The sequence below is a fragment of the Callithrix jacchus genome, chromosome 19 (assembly GCF_049354715.1).
Source record: "Callithrix jacchus isolate 240 chromosome 19, calJac240_pri, whole genome shotgun sequence".
Lineage (NCBI taxonomy): Eukaryota > Metazoa > Chordata > Mammalia > Primates > Cebidae > Callithrix > Callithrix jacchus.
In genome coordinates this window covers 32306345-32320517 of record NC_133520.1, presented here as the reverse complement: position 1 = coordinate 32320517, position 14173 = coordinate 32306345, and the positions used below count along the sequence as shown (strand labels likewise).

Below are 14173 nucleotides of genomic sequence, written 5' to 3'. Positions count from 1 at the left end.
ACCCTCCCCTTGTTGGTAATAAGACTGATCTCAGTGCCTGGAAGTATCGCTGAATTCCCGGGGGGGGGGGCGGCGGTCTCCCCGAACTGGAAGAACAGAGCTTCCTGGCCTGGCTGCATGATACAGGAACGGTGCAGTCTCCTGGCTCAGCGTACTGGCCCTGGGATTGATGCTTACCAGGGGCCCTGAGAATACCTGTAATTTTCCCTCCATGCCTGCATTTGAGGCCATGAGAAACGTGAATGGGCATTAAGGAACTCCTTGGCAATACAGTTTCCTGGAAGCTCTGACTTTGCCAAAGAAAAGTCTGTACGTGTTCTTCTCGGGAGGAGAGGCAAGGAAGGAGCAGGGGTTCTGGGAACAGAGCTGCTTGGCACAGCCACTCCCTGCTGCTCAGCCTCTAGGCTGAGACATGGCCATGGCAGGAAACCCCGTCAGGCTGGTTGTACAGTGTCCAGTCCTTTTCCCTCCTCACACTGTCTTCCTTCTGGAGTGCTCGGCCCTGAGCTGACTGCCTGACATGTAGCCAGAAGTGGTCCTGACATCTGGAACCTGGGGGCCCTGCCCAAGGAGCTTGGTCCTCTGGTAAGGAACAGGGATCTGAGGCTAGAATGGGGGGTACTGAATGATGGGGGGCTACCCACGGAGTGTGTGTGTCGGGACCAGGCTGGGGAGATCTGGGCCTCCAGGCTACTGGACTATCTAGTCATGGATGAGTTTCCAAAGGAAACACAAAGGGAGGTGCTGGTAAACACCACCGCAGGCCCCACCTTCTATCGGGGGGATCCTGTGGGGTAAACACCACCGCAGGCCCCACCTCCTATCGGGGGGATCCTGTGGGTTCGTCTGGAGAGCAGTGGGGAGGTGGGCCAGGAGGGGATGGGGAGCATGGGCAATACGCAGTACCGGATTCGTGTATCTTAGTCCCAGAGGTGGTGGTGGGAGGACTCTCCGTGGTGGTGGTGGTGGTGGCGGCAGTGGTTGTAGTAGTTGTGGCGACGGTGGTGGTGGCGATGGTGGTAGGTGCGACAGTTGGGACGATGGGGACTGTTGTGGCTTCGGTGGTGGCAGCAATGGCAGTAGCATCGGTACTGCTCACAGCGCCCGTCGCACCCACGGTAGTCGGGGGCAATGTGGGAGGAGCTGAGAGGGAAATGCAAAACAGCCGAGTCTGGTTGGTTTGGCTGTGCCCAGCCTGGACATATGGCCCCCGCGTGCAAGGCAGGCAGCCCAGTGAGGAGATGGGGCTTTAGTCATCAAGAGCCTCCCCAAGCATCATGGACTGGGTCAGACGGGTCGCAGCAATGGAAAACACAACCATGGGAAAGGAAGAGAATGAAGCCCTGTGTGTGTTTCATTTTCTTCTCATGGTCTGCATGGCTCGAAGCACCCAGCATGCACCCAACTGAGGATGCGTGAAGATGAGATGGGAAGGGGACACGCGCTGAATCGGCTCAGACCCCAGGGATGGCATGAAGCCCCAGGCCAAACACTGGCCAGATGCCACCCAGACACTGGCCCAAGCAGTTGGGTCCAGCCCTGGAGCCCCAGCCTAGAGGTGGGCAGGTGGCGGGGCCCCATCCAGTAGAGGCATAGGGTGGCCTGCCATTCCCAACCATCCACTCCCAAATCACCCTTTGTCATGCCTGCTCAAGCCCAAACAGCCACCCAAACCCGATGACAGAGGGAACAATCTCCACTCTGTGCAGGTGACCCTTGCACAGCGCCCTGTCTGCCCTTACCCTCCCCCGGTCTTGGCTCTCCTCAGTCATTCCCCTGCCTCTCCTCCCTCTCTTTCCCTTCTCTGCTCAACGGTGGCCCTTCCTGCAACCACCCCAATCCAAGGTGACTTCTTGCAACTGCCTTTCTCTCTAGGAAGTTTGAGTCCAGGCACCCCAAGTGCTTTCTGTTCACACGAGAACATGGGAAGAGGGCACACATGGAACGACAGTGTGGCCTGCACTTGGCAGCACCACCTTCCCAGCCCACAGTAGACAGAGGAGTCCCAGGCAGAGCGAGGCGCACGCTGGGTTCTTTTCTGCATACAGAATGGTTCAGATGTGGGCTAACCCTCTCATGACACCCATTTCCCGCCCAAAGCTCTACTTGGATGTTGGTCAGCTTGGGAGGGCTAAGCTGATACACGTGACAACTTTTTCATAGGTTTTCTTTCCTGCTGTAGAAGGTCATGGAAAGGGCTGCCCTGTCTTTACCTGCAGACCTAATGTTTGCTACAACTGAGAGTATGAGAATGATGAGGCCACGTAGAGACAGAAACACCTCACCTCCTTGTACTCAATCTCCTGTGATCTGACCGCAGTCCACTTTCTAGTGTTGATGCTGATGTGGCAGTAGGCAGGGACTTTAAAACAAAGGCAGCTCAGGGGCCGGGCACGGTGGCTCACGCCTATAATCCCAGCACTTTGGGAGGCCGAGGCGGGTGGATCACGAGGTCAACAGATCGAGACCATCCTGGTCAAAATGGTGAAACCCCGTCTCTACTAAATATACAAAAAATTAGCTGGGCATGGTGGCGCGTGCCTGTAATCCCAGCTACTCAGGAGGCTGAGGCAGGAGAATTGCCTGAACCCAAGAGGCGGAGGTTGCGGTGAGCCAAGATCATGCCATTGCACTCCAGCCTGGGTAACAAGAGCGAAACTCTGTCTCAAAAATAAATAAATAAATAAATAAATAAAACAAAGGCAGCTAACTCTAACTCCAAGGAATCCCACCCAGCCTCAAATCTCTCAGGAAAATCCTATCTCCCACCTCCTGGAGAAAGGGGCTAGGGCAGGAAGGGATGCCACAGAGAGAATTGCCAGAGAGTTTTCTCAAGGGAAAGTGAAGTGATCCTAAGCCTTCTCAGCCAGAGCCTGCCCAACAGAAGCCCTTCCATTCCCTGGGGTCTCCAATATTACAAGTCCCTCTTTGGAGAAGGAGGGAATGCTCCTGCTTCCCTATAGTAAGATCAGAAGTACTACTGTGCCCCAAGGGTGCTGGCCACCAAAGTCCCACTGGGCAGCTGACTATGCCCCATATGTTCCAGAGGGTCCTGGACAAGTGCAAAGCTCACAATACTAAATTCCCCAAACCCTGGTCAACCCACAGACATCAGGCGACGTGGGGAGGAGTGAGCGGAGGGGCAACTCTCCCTCTCACATTCTTTATTCAGGACTGTGTTCAGTCCAGGGTGGCTTCAGGCCTGGAGTATAAGCTCAGCACTCTAAATATTCAGCAGGAAGGAATTCACTTATCCCTACCCCCTGACACATGCACACACACACATGTGCACACATACGTGGAAAAGCCTGAAAGACCCATGTGGCAAAGGTCAGTTCTCCCTCAGGCCTGCTCCAGCTCTCACAACCATGGACATACATGGGCTCTTTCTGCTGCTTTGTGCTGCTGGAATGGACCTGGAGAAATTATTTTGTCTACTTAGACAGGACTGCTCTGATTTTATTTATTCATTTATTGGACAAAGTCTTGCACCATTGCCCAGGCTGGAGTGCAGTGGCGTGATTCCGGCTCACTGCAACCTCTGCCTCCTAGGTTCAAGCAATTCTCCTGCCTGAGCCCGAGTAGCTGGGATTACAGGCACCTACTACCACGCCCGGCTAATTTTTTTTTGTATTTTTAGTAGAGACGGGGTTTCACTATGTTGGCCAAACTGGTCTCAAACTCCTGACCTTGTGATCCGCCCAACTCGGCCTCCTAAAGTGCTGGGATTACAGGCGTGAGCCACTGCGCCCAGCCTATTTATTTATTTTTTGAGGTGGAGCCTTGCTTCGTAGCCTAGGCTGGAGTGCAGTGGTGCCATCTCAGCTCACTGCACCCTCTGCCTCCCAGGTTCAAGTGATTCTCCTGCCTTAGCCTCCTGAGTAGCTGGGACTACAGGTGCATGCCACCATGCCCAGCTAATTTTTTTGTGTTTTCAGTAGAGATGAGGTTTTACCACGTTAGCCAGGATGGTCTCAATCTCCTGACTTCATGATCCACCCATTTTGGCCTCCCAAAGTGCTGGGATTACAAGTGTGAGCCACCGCACCTGGACGATTTTATTTTTTGAATTGAAACAGGGTCTTGCTCTGTCACCCAGGCTGGAGTGTAGTGGTATGATCATGGCTCACTATAGACCCTACCTCCCAGGCTCAAGCAATCCTCCCACATCAGCCTCTTGAGTAGCTGGGACTATAGGTCCAGCTACAGGTCCATCATGCCTGGCTAAGTTTTGTAGTTTTTGCAGAGATGGGATTTTGTCAGGTTACCCAGGCTGGTCTTGAACTCCTAGGCTCAAGCAATTCTCTGGCCTCAGCCTCCCAAAGTGCTGCGCCTGGCCATAGTTCTTTATCAATAATGTATTTTCTAATAATTTCTGAGAAATGAAATGCTCACAAGGTACCCCTTCTCATGACTATCTAAAAGGCATAATTAGAAAACACTCTTGTTAGGGAGAGGTTGCAGTGAGCCGAGATCGTGCCACTGCACTCCAGCCTGGGCGACAGAGCGAGACTCAGCCTCAAAAATAAACAAAACAAAACAAAACAAGAAAGAAAGCACCCCCTTTTAACCTGAATCATCATACTGTGTAGTGTAGGGGCATGGGCCTTCCCACAGGTACAGTGGCTGCTACAGTCCCCAGGCCCCCAGAATCCAAGTTCATCTTCCCCAAAACTATACTTTCTCTCATGCAGCCCGTGGCCTCAGACACGCACACACACACACATACACTCACTCTCTCTCTCTCTTTCTCTCTCTCTCTCTTTCTCTCTCTCTCTCTCTCTCTCTCTCTCTCTCTCTCTCTTTCTCTCATAACCCAACGGGGCCAAAGTTTGGGGCACAGGCTTCCCAGAATGTTCCAGTGAGTAGCGGTGGGGACAGAGATGTCAAGAGAGCCTAGGTGACAGCGTTTTCCTCACTGGCCCTGCTGGGCAGAGGTAAGGGTGAGAGATGGCTCTGAAGATGTTTCTACACTGCATTGCCCCCTCCCCTGATGGCCGCTCTGCCCATTGTGGCAGAAAGGAAGCATTTTCTTTGATGATGGCTACCTAGCTGCTTCCTCTCTGGCTCAGGTTTAGTAAGAGGGAGCAAGAGATGAGAGAGAGAAAAGGTGCCACATTCCAGCAGCCTCCCCAGGGCTCCCACCATCGAAGTTACCATAGAGGATATAATCTCAGCTGGCTGAGGTCACTGCTGGCAAATCTTCGACCTACTCATTAGCTGTGTCTATTGTCCCAAGGCCGGACAGGGCCCCCCAGAGAGCTAGGGAGGGTGGGGGAAAGAAGAAAAGCCTCCGAGGGAAGGTGCAGAAGAGTCAGGCAGTGAGCTGCCAGGGTGCTGGTACGAGTAGGAATGAGAGGACAAGTGTTCAATGGGGAGAAGCTTCCACTGCTCAGGTCAAAGAAGATTCAGATTATTTCATCCCCCGGGCACTGAGGTGGGGGAAAGGATAAAGAGCAATGAAACTGAGAAGTAGGGCTTACAAACAGAGTGGCCCCAGGTGGGACAGACACATGACTGGGCTAGGATGTCATTTCCTGACACAACAGGAGCTACAGGTTTGGAAGCAATTCTGGCCAGAGCTCAGTGGTGACCATCGGCCTGGTAACCTAGGAGAGGGGGCAGAGACCCTCTGTTAGCTAAAGGGGGATCCTCAGGGGGCTAGAGCTGGAAGCACAAGGCTCCTCCTAGATGGCAGTGTCAACCTCACAGGTTTGTGACCTAACGCACACTGGAAGGTACCCTTGCTGTGGCCAAGGGTTTTCCAGGAGGGTTTTAGGGAGCACCATACAGGAGAACGAGAACACTGAGGAGAGATGACATGTGACATTCATCTTTCTGTCACCAGAACCTGCTGCAGAGCAGGGCACCTATCAAGAGCCCTGAGTCAAAGACGAGGACAACACTGCCTAGACATTCCAAGGTGGAAGGTTTCATCCAAAAATGTCCACATGGCGTGTTGACTACCCCGGCCAAATCACAGATTATCAGACAGATGGGCAGCAATCCTAAGAGACTGCAGATACAGGTGGATGACAGGGATTATCTTCACTGGGTGAGAGATGAACAGAGCAGTTTGGGGACACAGCGCCCAGGTTTGGAGAGGACCAGAGGGAAGACAGCAGTGGGCTGGATGCCAGGCCCACGTCACAAACATGGAATGTGAGTTTCGTTGCTTGGCACCTGCTCATTGTGCAGAAGGTTCTTACGCATTTAAAGCTGAGAACAGCTGATGTTATCAGCACATCTCATTTCCAAAAAAGTGCAGTCTGCCTCCACTGCCATGTCACGTGGAAGCCAGAGCCCAGGAAACATTTGATTGAGAACGTGAGCTCATGCTGCGTAACAAGAGTTTAGATCTTTTCTAAATGGGAAGTAGGAAGTGGATGATTGCAAATATACCTCTTACTCAGTCAGCAGAGGGGCAGCACAGATGCCCATTGAAGTAGGCAGACTGCCTGCCACCATGCCACCTGCCTAAGCGTGCCAGAACAAGGGCGGTGAATGCGGAGCTGCCTCACCAATGAGCTTGCAGCTGATTAGCCTGGTGCCCTCCCTGCATTTTCTCTTTGTCAGGGGAGAGACTTATGTAAACTTCAAGCAGGAAGTCAGGAAGGCCCCCAGTGTGGTAAGGATGGCTCTCACCCTGGCCCCCAGGCCTGGGATCACCTCTCTGCCTCATACCTTCACAGGGGTGTTCAGACCTTGTGGGGAGGCATTGGGTGGGGTGGGAGTGAGGACTGGGAGAGAGAGGGAAGGTTGATGGGAGCTCACCATCTACAGATCTGGCTGCAAAACACAAACTGAAGGAAGCAGGATGTGCAACAGAAATAGAATCAACCTAGGATGGGGGTGGGCATGAATAAACAAAGGTGAGGAGGAAACAACTGAGCAAGGAGGCATCCCCTTCATTAGCCAACCCTCAGATTCCTGGCCTGGTCCGCAGTCCTCCCTCCGCAGCCTGTCATGGAAGGAGGCTCTGGTGAGTGCTTGCTCATAGCCTCTGCTCTGCCAGAGTGAATCCTGTTCTCATTCCCCATCTGATGTAATTCAGGCTCAGTGGAGGGCCTGGAAAGGAACTCTGGGGTCCCCTGCCTTGTCTCCCCAGCCTGGGGACAGCCCTCTTGTGATGAGCCCTTTGATGGCCCTCAAACCCACGACACGAGGACTAGAGAGGAGGAACTTGGTTAGCAAGTCATTACCTAAGCCCAGAGCTGCCCAGCTCCTCACTCCTCTGTAGATCTACCTCCCACACCCCGAGAGCAGAGACTGTTCTTAATGTTAAAGACTTGAAGAAGCTGGGTTTCTGAAGGGTGAGGAGATAATCTGCCCACGGCGCCTGCTGAGACTCCAGGAACTGGAGCACCTGGCCCTATCCAGGACCATGCTTGTTTGCTCTTGCTGAGCAGAGCCCGTGGTGGCTGGCAGAGCCGGTGCTGGGCCCCCATGCAACATGCAAAGACGGCATGCACAGCGCGCTCACCCTTTCAGGGGATGGCAGCCACACTAAGAGTCAGCTGTCCCTGCTCCTGCTGCAGCAGGCCTTCTAGGGCCACAGCTGGGGACACTGAGACACGTGACACTGAGATGTCAAGCCCAGGCGAGGGCTCAGGTGGTTCATGGGAAGTAATCTACTCAGTGTCAGAATCAAACTGCAGCACCAGAGAGCAGGTCAGGGCCAGTGTGTGTGGGGTCCCTGCTGAGCCGTCCTCCTCAGCAGGGGGCAAATCATTCTGGAAGCAGGGACAGCAGGCTTGCTCTCCTCTGGTCCTGTCCTCCACACACATCCCCTTTGTCAGTCTGGCTTTCCAACCACTGAAAGGGTGAGTCTGGAGCATGCATTCAGCCCAAGCCTCTCCCTCATTGTCCACCCTGGCTGGGCTGGGCTCTGCCTGCGTTGCCCCATGCCATGCCCATTACCTCCGCTGCTGGTACGGTACCTGCGGTTGGAGTAGCTTCAGAACACAGCACCCAAGATGGCCAGACAGAGGGAGAAAGGATGGAAAAGGGAAGAGAAAACAGAGCAAAAGTGAAACCACAGGACAAGCAGGCCGAGAAGGTTCCAGCCCAAACCTTATGCAGACGGTGTGGCCAGGTGCTGGCTGCTGGCCTGTGGATGCCAACTGGCATTCAGGGTTCATGGTCATCTCCACCTGAGGCAGGCATGTTCCTACCTGGGCCTCGGAGACCTTTCTAACACACTGCTTCTACCTCGATTCAAGGACTGGACAGCTAAGAGGTGGCAGCAGGGACAGTCCACTCAGAGTACTGTGTTCCCAGTTCTGTCCTCAATAGAATGTCCTGCTCTGGTTAGGTTGGCATGATCTTTGAGCAGGCTTGGTGACGCCCCATGATGCCAGGAATCAAAGGAAAAAGGAGTAGGTGGTGTGGGAGGATACCAACACCAACTCCAGTCAAAAGGATGGTCCTATCTTTGGGGGAAGATGTTGAATAGTGGGATGGACAGGAGAGAGGATGTGTGTTCAGCCGCCCCCGCCCCCACATCATCGCAACCTTGGAAGGCAGGAGCTTTGAAGGATGGAGCCCCTGTCCTGGTATTCCATCACTCCAATTCTTCACCTCAAGTTGGACTTTATGAAATTAGAAACCCAAGTTTGGACTGAGAGCCCTTTCTTTTTTCTTTATTTTGTTTTCTTTTTTTTGGACTGAGAGCCCTAAGTGAAATTCTTGAATTTTCTTCAAGGGCCTAAGTCAAGAAAAAAGCCTCTCTTTGTCCTCTTGTCCCCTGGGGCTCCACAACATTCCCTGCGGTGGTTACTGGGGCTGGACAGTGGAGCTTTGTTTATCTGATGTTCTGTATTGGGGTGCAGATAGGGAGGGAAGAAGGGGCTCTCTTTATCTAGCTACAGAATTGAGTAGTCAAGAAAGGGCATGGCCTAGCCTGGCCTTTGGTAACAGACACACAACAGCCACTAACCTAAGTCTCTCCTCACCACCGCCCTAAAAAAACTTCCTGGGTACCCAGGGGCTTGGGAGAGTACAGAAGACGGAGACAGCAGGAGGAAGAGCTGGTTGTGTGACTCACTCCTGGTTTAAGAAACCAGAGAGGGATGCAGAGAGGGCTGTCAGCCTTTCTCCACTTCTGAGTGGCCCCTGTTCTCCCGCCTCGGCACTGGGCTGCTGGCTAGAGTGGTGGGCCAGGGAAGGCTGTGGGCAGCTTGTGAAGCTGCCTGGGAGCCTGGGGTGATGCAGTAGGGCCTGGAAGCCCCAGAGAAGGCAGCACTGATGCTCTCCTGGAATGCGGGTGGGGGTGGTGCTTAGGAGACCCTGTGTGGGCCCGGGCCAGGCCGAGAGCCCTGAGCCTTCTGTGGAAAGCATCAGACACAATGACTTATCAGATTCCAGGGTGCCATTCACATCACCTCTTCTCCGGAGTCTTCCTGTGAAGATCGAAGCCCCTCCTCTGCCCGGCCACTGTGCCCCCTTGTTTAGACATGCAATGAGATATTCTTGTATATAGATGGCTCCCCCTCTAGATGGCGAGAGCTTCTTATTACCTTTGTATATCCCTTGTGTGTGGCAGTGTTTGGCACCTCACATTGTGGGTGCTCAAGAAATGGCTGTTGAATAGACCATTGTATCTCTGGAGTCCTCAGCCTTTCCCGGGGGTGTGCCAGTATTGAGTACAGCCTTGCCTCCTTGGGAGGTCCCAGAGTGAACATTCCCACTGATGCCAGCTCGTGTGCAGGTGAGCCTGGAGCCCCCTCTAGTGGAATACTCAGGAAGGTGCAGCTCTGGTTGGGGATGAAATGCTACCAGATGATGCCTGGATCCAGGAGATGAACTCATTTGCTCTTTGTGAAGCTGGCTTGGCAAAGGGCTGTTTCCCAACTCCTCCTCCTCCTCTCTGTAGCCTGACAACTGAAGCAATTCAGGCTGCAAGAAGGGACCACATTCTCTGCTCTACTCACGATGCCAGTAAGCAGCGTCATCATGACAGTTTCCCCTGCCTCCTTGAACTCAGGTGCCTTTGAAAAAAGAAGACTGACCCCAGAGCCCTCATGGGGCACTCACAATCATATTCCTGCCTCCCTCAAGAGGTGAACACTCGCTGTTCTTGGAGTTCATTATGCTTTTTCTCATCTATCAGCTCTGCTCTCTTCCTTATTCCTCTACGAGAAGGAAAGATGATAGATGCCAAGTGGCTGAGCAAGTCAGGGCGAGTGGGGACGCAGGTCTGACCACAGTGGTCCAGGGAGAGCTGAGCTCCAGATTCAATGCCAGCACCTACCTCTCACACATAAGATGGGTTCTCACCTACCGAGGGCTTGAGGACTTGCCAGTCTCATTTCCTCTCTTGCCCAGGCAGCCAGCTACAGCTCTCAGTGTGTTTCTCTAGGCCTCGTAATTAGCTGGGAGCTTTTACCCCAGGGGCTGCCGCCATGTACCTACCTTCATTCGGGGGTGCTGGTGACTCCTCCGTGACGGCTTCCCCAGAGCCCACCTGCGTCCTGGCGCTGAGGGTAAAGCGGTAGCGTGACACGGGGTCTGTTCTTTGCACCACGAACTTGGTCTGATTGGGAGAGAAGTTTTCCACTATCTGCTTTCCCACTTTGGTCCCGTTAACTGGGGAGAGAGAATTAAGTGGAATTAAACTTCAGCAACATTTATCGAGGGGTTATATAACCTGCAAGCTGGAGGGAGAACACCTTCCTGGCTTTGCTGGAAAGGGAAATGATGGCACCTGCCTGGTGATCTTAAAGGCTTGGTTCAAAGGCTGGGCAAGGACTCCCTCCCGGCTCTTTGATTGCACCCAGGGTTACTGCTTCTTCACTTATCCATTGTCTCCAGCTCACTGCAGAGTTATGTGGCTGATTCACAAAGATTCAGTTTATATTCTTAAGCCCTTTCAACAAGGATAAAACTCTTCACTTTCTTTCTTCCTTTCAAATAGAACTAGGGCAACACCACTAAGCCTTTTGATTCTTAATGCTTCCTTTGTAAAAGGCCTAATCAATGGACCTCAAAGGGTGAACGGGTCTGGTCCAGAGATCAATTCAGAACAGCATACAAGCACACAGTTGGCTATTAAAATTGCTAACAACACAACATTCGGCTTTTGAGTTTCTCAGTGAGGTGTTGCTTCAAATGTAATGGCACTCCTGTCCCTGCATGGTGATGTTGAGCTCCTGAGGAGGGGTCTTTCCAACCTAGGCTCCTGATTTGGGTCACCCCACAGTCACTGGGCAGCTCTACATGCAGCCGCCTCATCATAAATGACAACTTGTCAAGGGGTGTCCTGACTGACTCTGGCTCCTGTGAGTATACTGTCTACCCCATCCGGTGGAAGCTCCAGAGCCTGAGGAACTCACTCTCCTAGACTTTGTATGTGCTGGAGACTACATAAGATCCCTAAAGGTCATGGCTATCTTCCTCATTAGACTGGAGTTTCCTTTGTCTCATCAGTGAGACTCTAAGCTCCCTGCAGGCAGAGCTACGTAAGGACAGCAGAGATTGAGACCCACCTCCTCCCGTAATCCTACTGGGAACTGTTTCATTGGCCCCTCCATCCCTCCACAATGCCATCTGCACCCACAGGCTTTCTACCTCGAGTCCTTAGGAAAAGTGGTGAGAATGGGGTCTTTGGTTCCCAGATTATCTAAGAGAAAGGCAAGGGCAGAACGTACAGGCCACGTATTTGAGAGTGTATCCAAGCATGATCCCATTTGGATGCTCTGGATGATCCCATTCCAGGTTGATTGTCTCCAGGTTGGGCTGCCGGACTCGGAAACGCCTGGGGGCACTGGGTACTTGGGGAAGGAGGAGAGAGCAGGGGAGATGAAGGGGAGGGGGCAGGGAGGATGAGGAAAACACAGAAAACAAAGCACAAGTATGAAGGCATTGACCTCTGGACAACCCCCGTGCTGGACACTGCTAAACCGAAGCCCAGGAGAACTGTGGGACGACTGGAGGCCACTGCCCCATCCAGGATGCCATTGCTTCCAGGTCTGAGGACAAACATAGCTCAGTCTCTGCTGTTTAAGAGAGGAAGAAGTAAATCAGGTTTTCTTCTAGTGACTACCCTGGATTCAGCACACATTAGGCTCTGATTCTGCAAAGATACCTCCAAATTGGGCAGAGCCATTCTTAGGTAGAGAACCACTTAGAGCTGTTTTGTACAGAGGCTGCAGTTCCCCATCCTCAGACAAGGATTCTCATCACTGGGTCCAGGCTTCTGAGCTGAGAATGTCAGGGGTAAGGAGACAGAAACCCAGGGTGGAACATCTGGAAAAGGTGGGAGGGCAGGAGTGTTGGGAAGAGGCCAATGATGAAAACCAAACCAAGGGGAGGGAAAGACAGGAATAAAGAGAACAAGAGGGAAAAGCAGAGGACAGGAGGAAGAGAAGAGGGAAAACAGCAGTTAAAGAGGCAGGGAGGAGAAACAGAGGATGAAACAGATGCAAAGCAGGTAAAAGAAGACTGGCAAGGACAAGGAGATGAACCAGGAGCTTTGCAGGCATCTATTAACTCATGAACTTGAATTTATGTGAAACAGAGAATAGGGGTTTGACCCCAGGGCCAGGTCAAACCATGGACCTATGGAAGGCGAGGCCATACTTCTCCCTCCGCAGAGCCACCGCACACACAGGCTGACTATCTCAGTGATGGCTTCTTGAGAACATGGGGGGAGAACCGTGAAGGTCTTGGGTGCTGGCAAACAAATCAGATGGCTTCAGGCAGTCAGGAGGATGGATGTGCTGCCCTCTGCCTCGGAAGGTGGTGGGGCTGCCCAGGTGCCCACTGTGCCCTCGGAGATCAGTCTGCATAGCCCGTCTGGAATTATGTCAGCAGACCTCACAGGTCTTCTTTTGAGGTACAACCTCCTGGCAGGGCAGGTCACCTTGGTGATGGCACTCTGGGAATGACTGTAGTGGCTAAGCTTGCAGGTCGTCCGCTCCTGGAGGCCTCGTAGAAGTCACCTTGTGCCATCCTCACCGAGCCACACTGCAGTTTCTCCAGGCCTGGGGGTGTGTGCCACCCTCCTCCTGCCCCACCCTGAAGAGCTGCGGGCCAGACCTACCTCCTTCTGGGGTGGTGAACTCCTTGGTCTCACTGCGAGGCCCGTCACCTCTCCCATTGACCACAACCATCTCCAGCTTGTAGTTACTGTAGGGGAAGAGGCGGGACACCACGCCACGGAGGCGGTCACCAGGGAAGCTGGCTTGCTGTCTCTTCTGAGACACCCACAGGTTCTTCAGCAAGCTGCTCTCCCTCCAGTAGTAGGCCTTCGGGACAGAGGCAGGCTGGTGAGGGGTCAGGCAGGCAGGGCCAGGTTAGTTGTTAGTGGTGGTGGCAGTGACGGGTCTTTCCTTTGCTTGCTACAGGCTCCAAGTCCCAAGTGACCTCATCAGTCCTATACAGGCTGGGGAAGCAGCCTTTTAGTCCCCATTCATTAGCCACGCATGAACAAGAATTTATGTCAACCCAAATAGAGGTTTTGGTTCCAATTATTTTCTGATCCATGCCACGTCTTTGGGGAATGAGCAAGTTGGCCAAACTTACATCTGAGCTGCTCCATCATGAGACTGATTTCCAAGGTGGGTACCAGGTTGCTCAGCGAGTCTGTGCCAGAACCAAAAATAGGAGCCAAGAGTCCAGGCATGGAAAGCTCCACTCTGTGCTCAAAGACCACATCACCTTGAATGGGATTAGTATGGTTTAGATTGACTGCAGGCAGCAGTTGAAAGGTAGCAGGTTACCCCCAGAAGTCTGAATATGAGAAAGGGTTGATTTAATCCTTTGAAGTAAAATGATTTCTATGATTTCTTTTCATATTGTTGGAAGACCTTTAGGGATGAGACAGACACATGTCCAAGAGACAGTCACATGTCCAAGTCAGCGGGATGCCAGGCTGCACGATAGCAGAGCTTGGATGGGAAGGGACAGCTATGGAAGGTGGTGGCGTTGCAGGGGATGGTGGAATGAGTTTGGGCAACATGAGGTCTCTAATTAGCAGTGGGTAAGAAGCCACAGGTCAGGTGGCCATGCCAGTGTCTCCCAGGCTGCCTGTGGCAAGGTAGGGAGGAGTCCAGATGTAGAGAGGGACCCATTGGGAGCTTTAGCCAGAAAAATCTCTAAGCAAGTAAGTTAAGAGTGCAAGTCAACTGTGGGGAAGAGCTCATTCAAGTGTACACATTACTTTGCCTTCTTT

General features: G+C 52.8%; 1 protein-coding gene across 49 annotated transcripts in view; it reads right to left on the bottom strand.

Annotated features, from left to right (window-relative positions):
* The window catches only part of NFASC (neurofascin), a 206451-nt gene that overhangs the window by 23695 nt on the left and 168583 nt on the right, over window positions 1-14173 (bottom strand). For 23 of the 49 annotated variants that reach the window (XM_035280869.3, XM_078356980.1, XM_008985521.5 and 20 more), the window contains 5 exons: window positions 13043-13247; window positions 11649-11771; window positions 10414-10587; window positions 7941-7955; window positions 907-1143 (listed from right to left, as the gene is read on the bottom strand). In XM_035280869.3, the coding sequence (XP_035136760.1) occupies window positions 907-1143; window positions 7941-7955; window positions 10414-10587; window positions 11649-11771; window positions 13043-13247 (754 nt within the window). The remainder of the gene's footprint in view (window positions 1-906; window positions 1144-7940; window positions 7956-10413; window positions 10588-11648; window positions 11772-13042; window positions 13248-14173) is intronic. The other 26 variants (XM_008985528.5, XM_008985532.5, XM_078356988.1 and 23 more) reach the window with 5 other exon arrangements.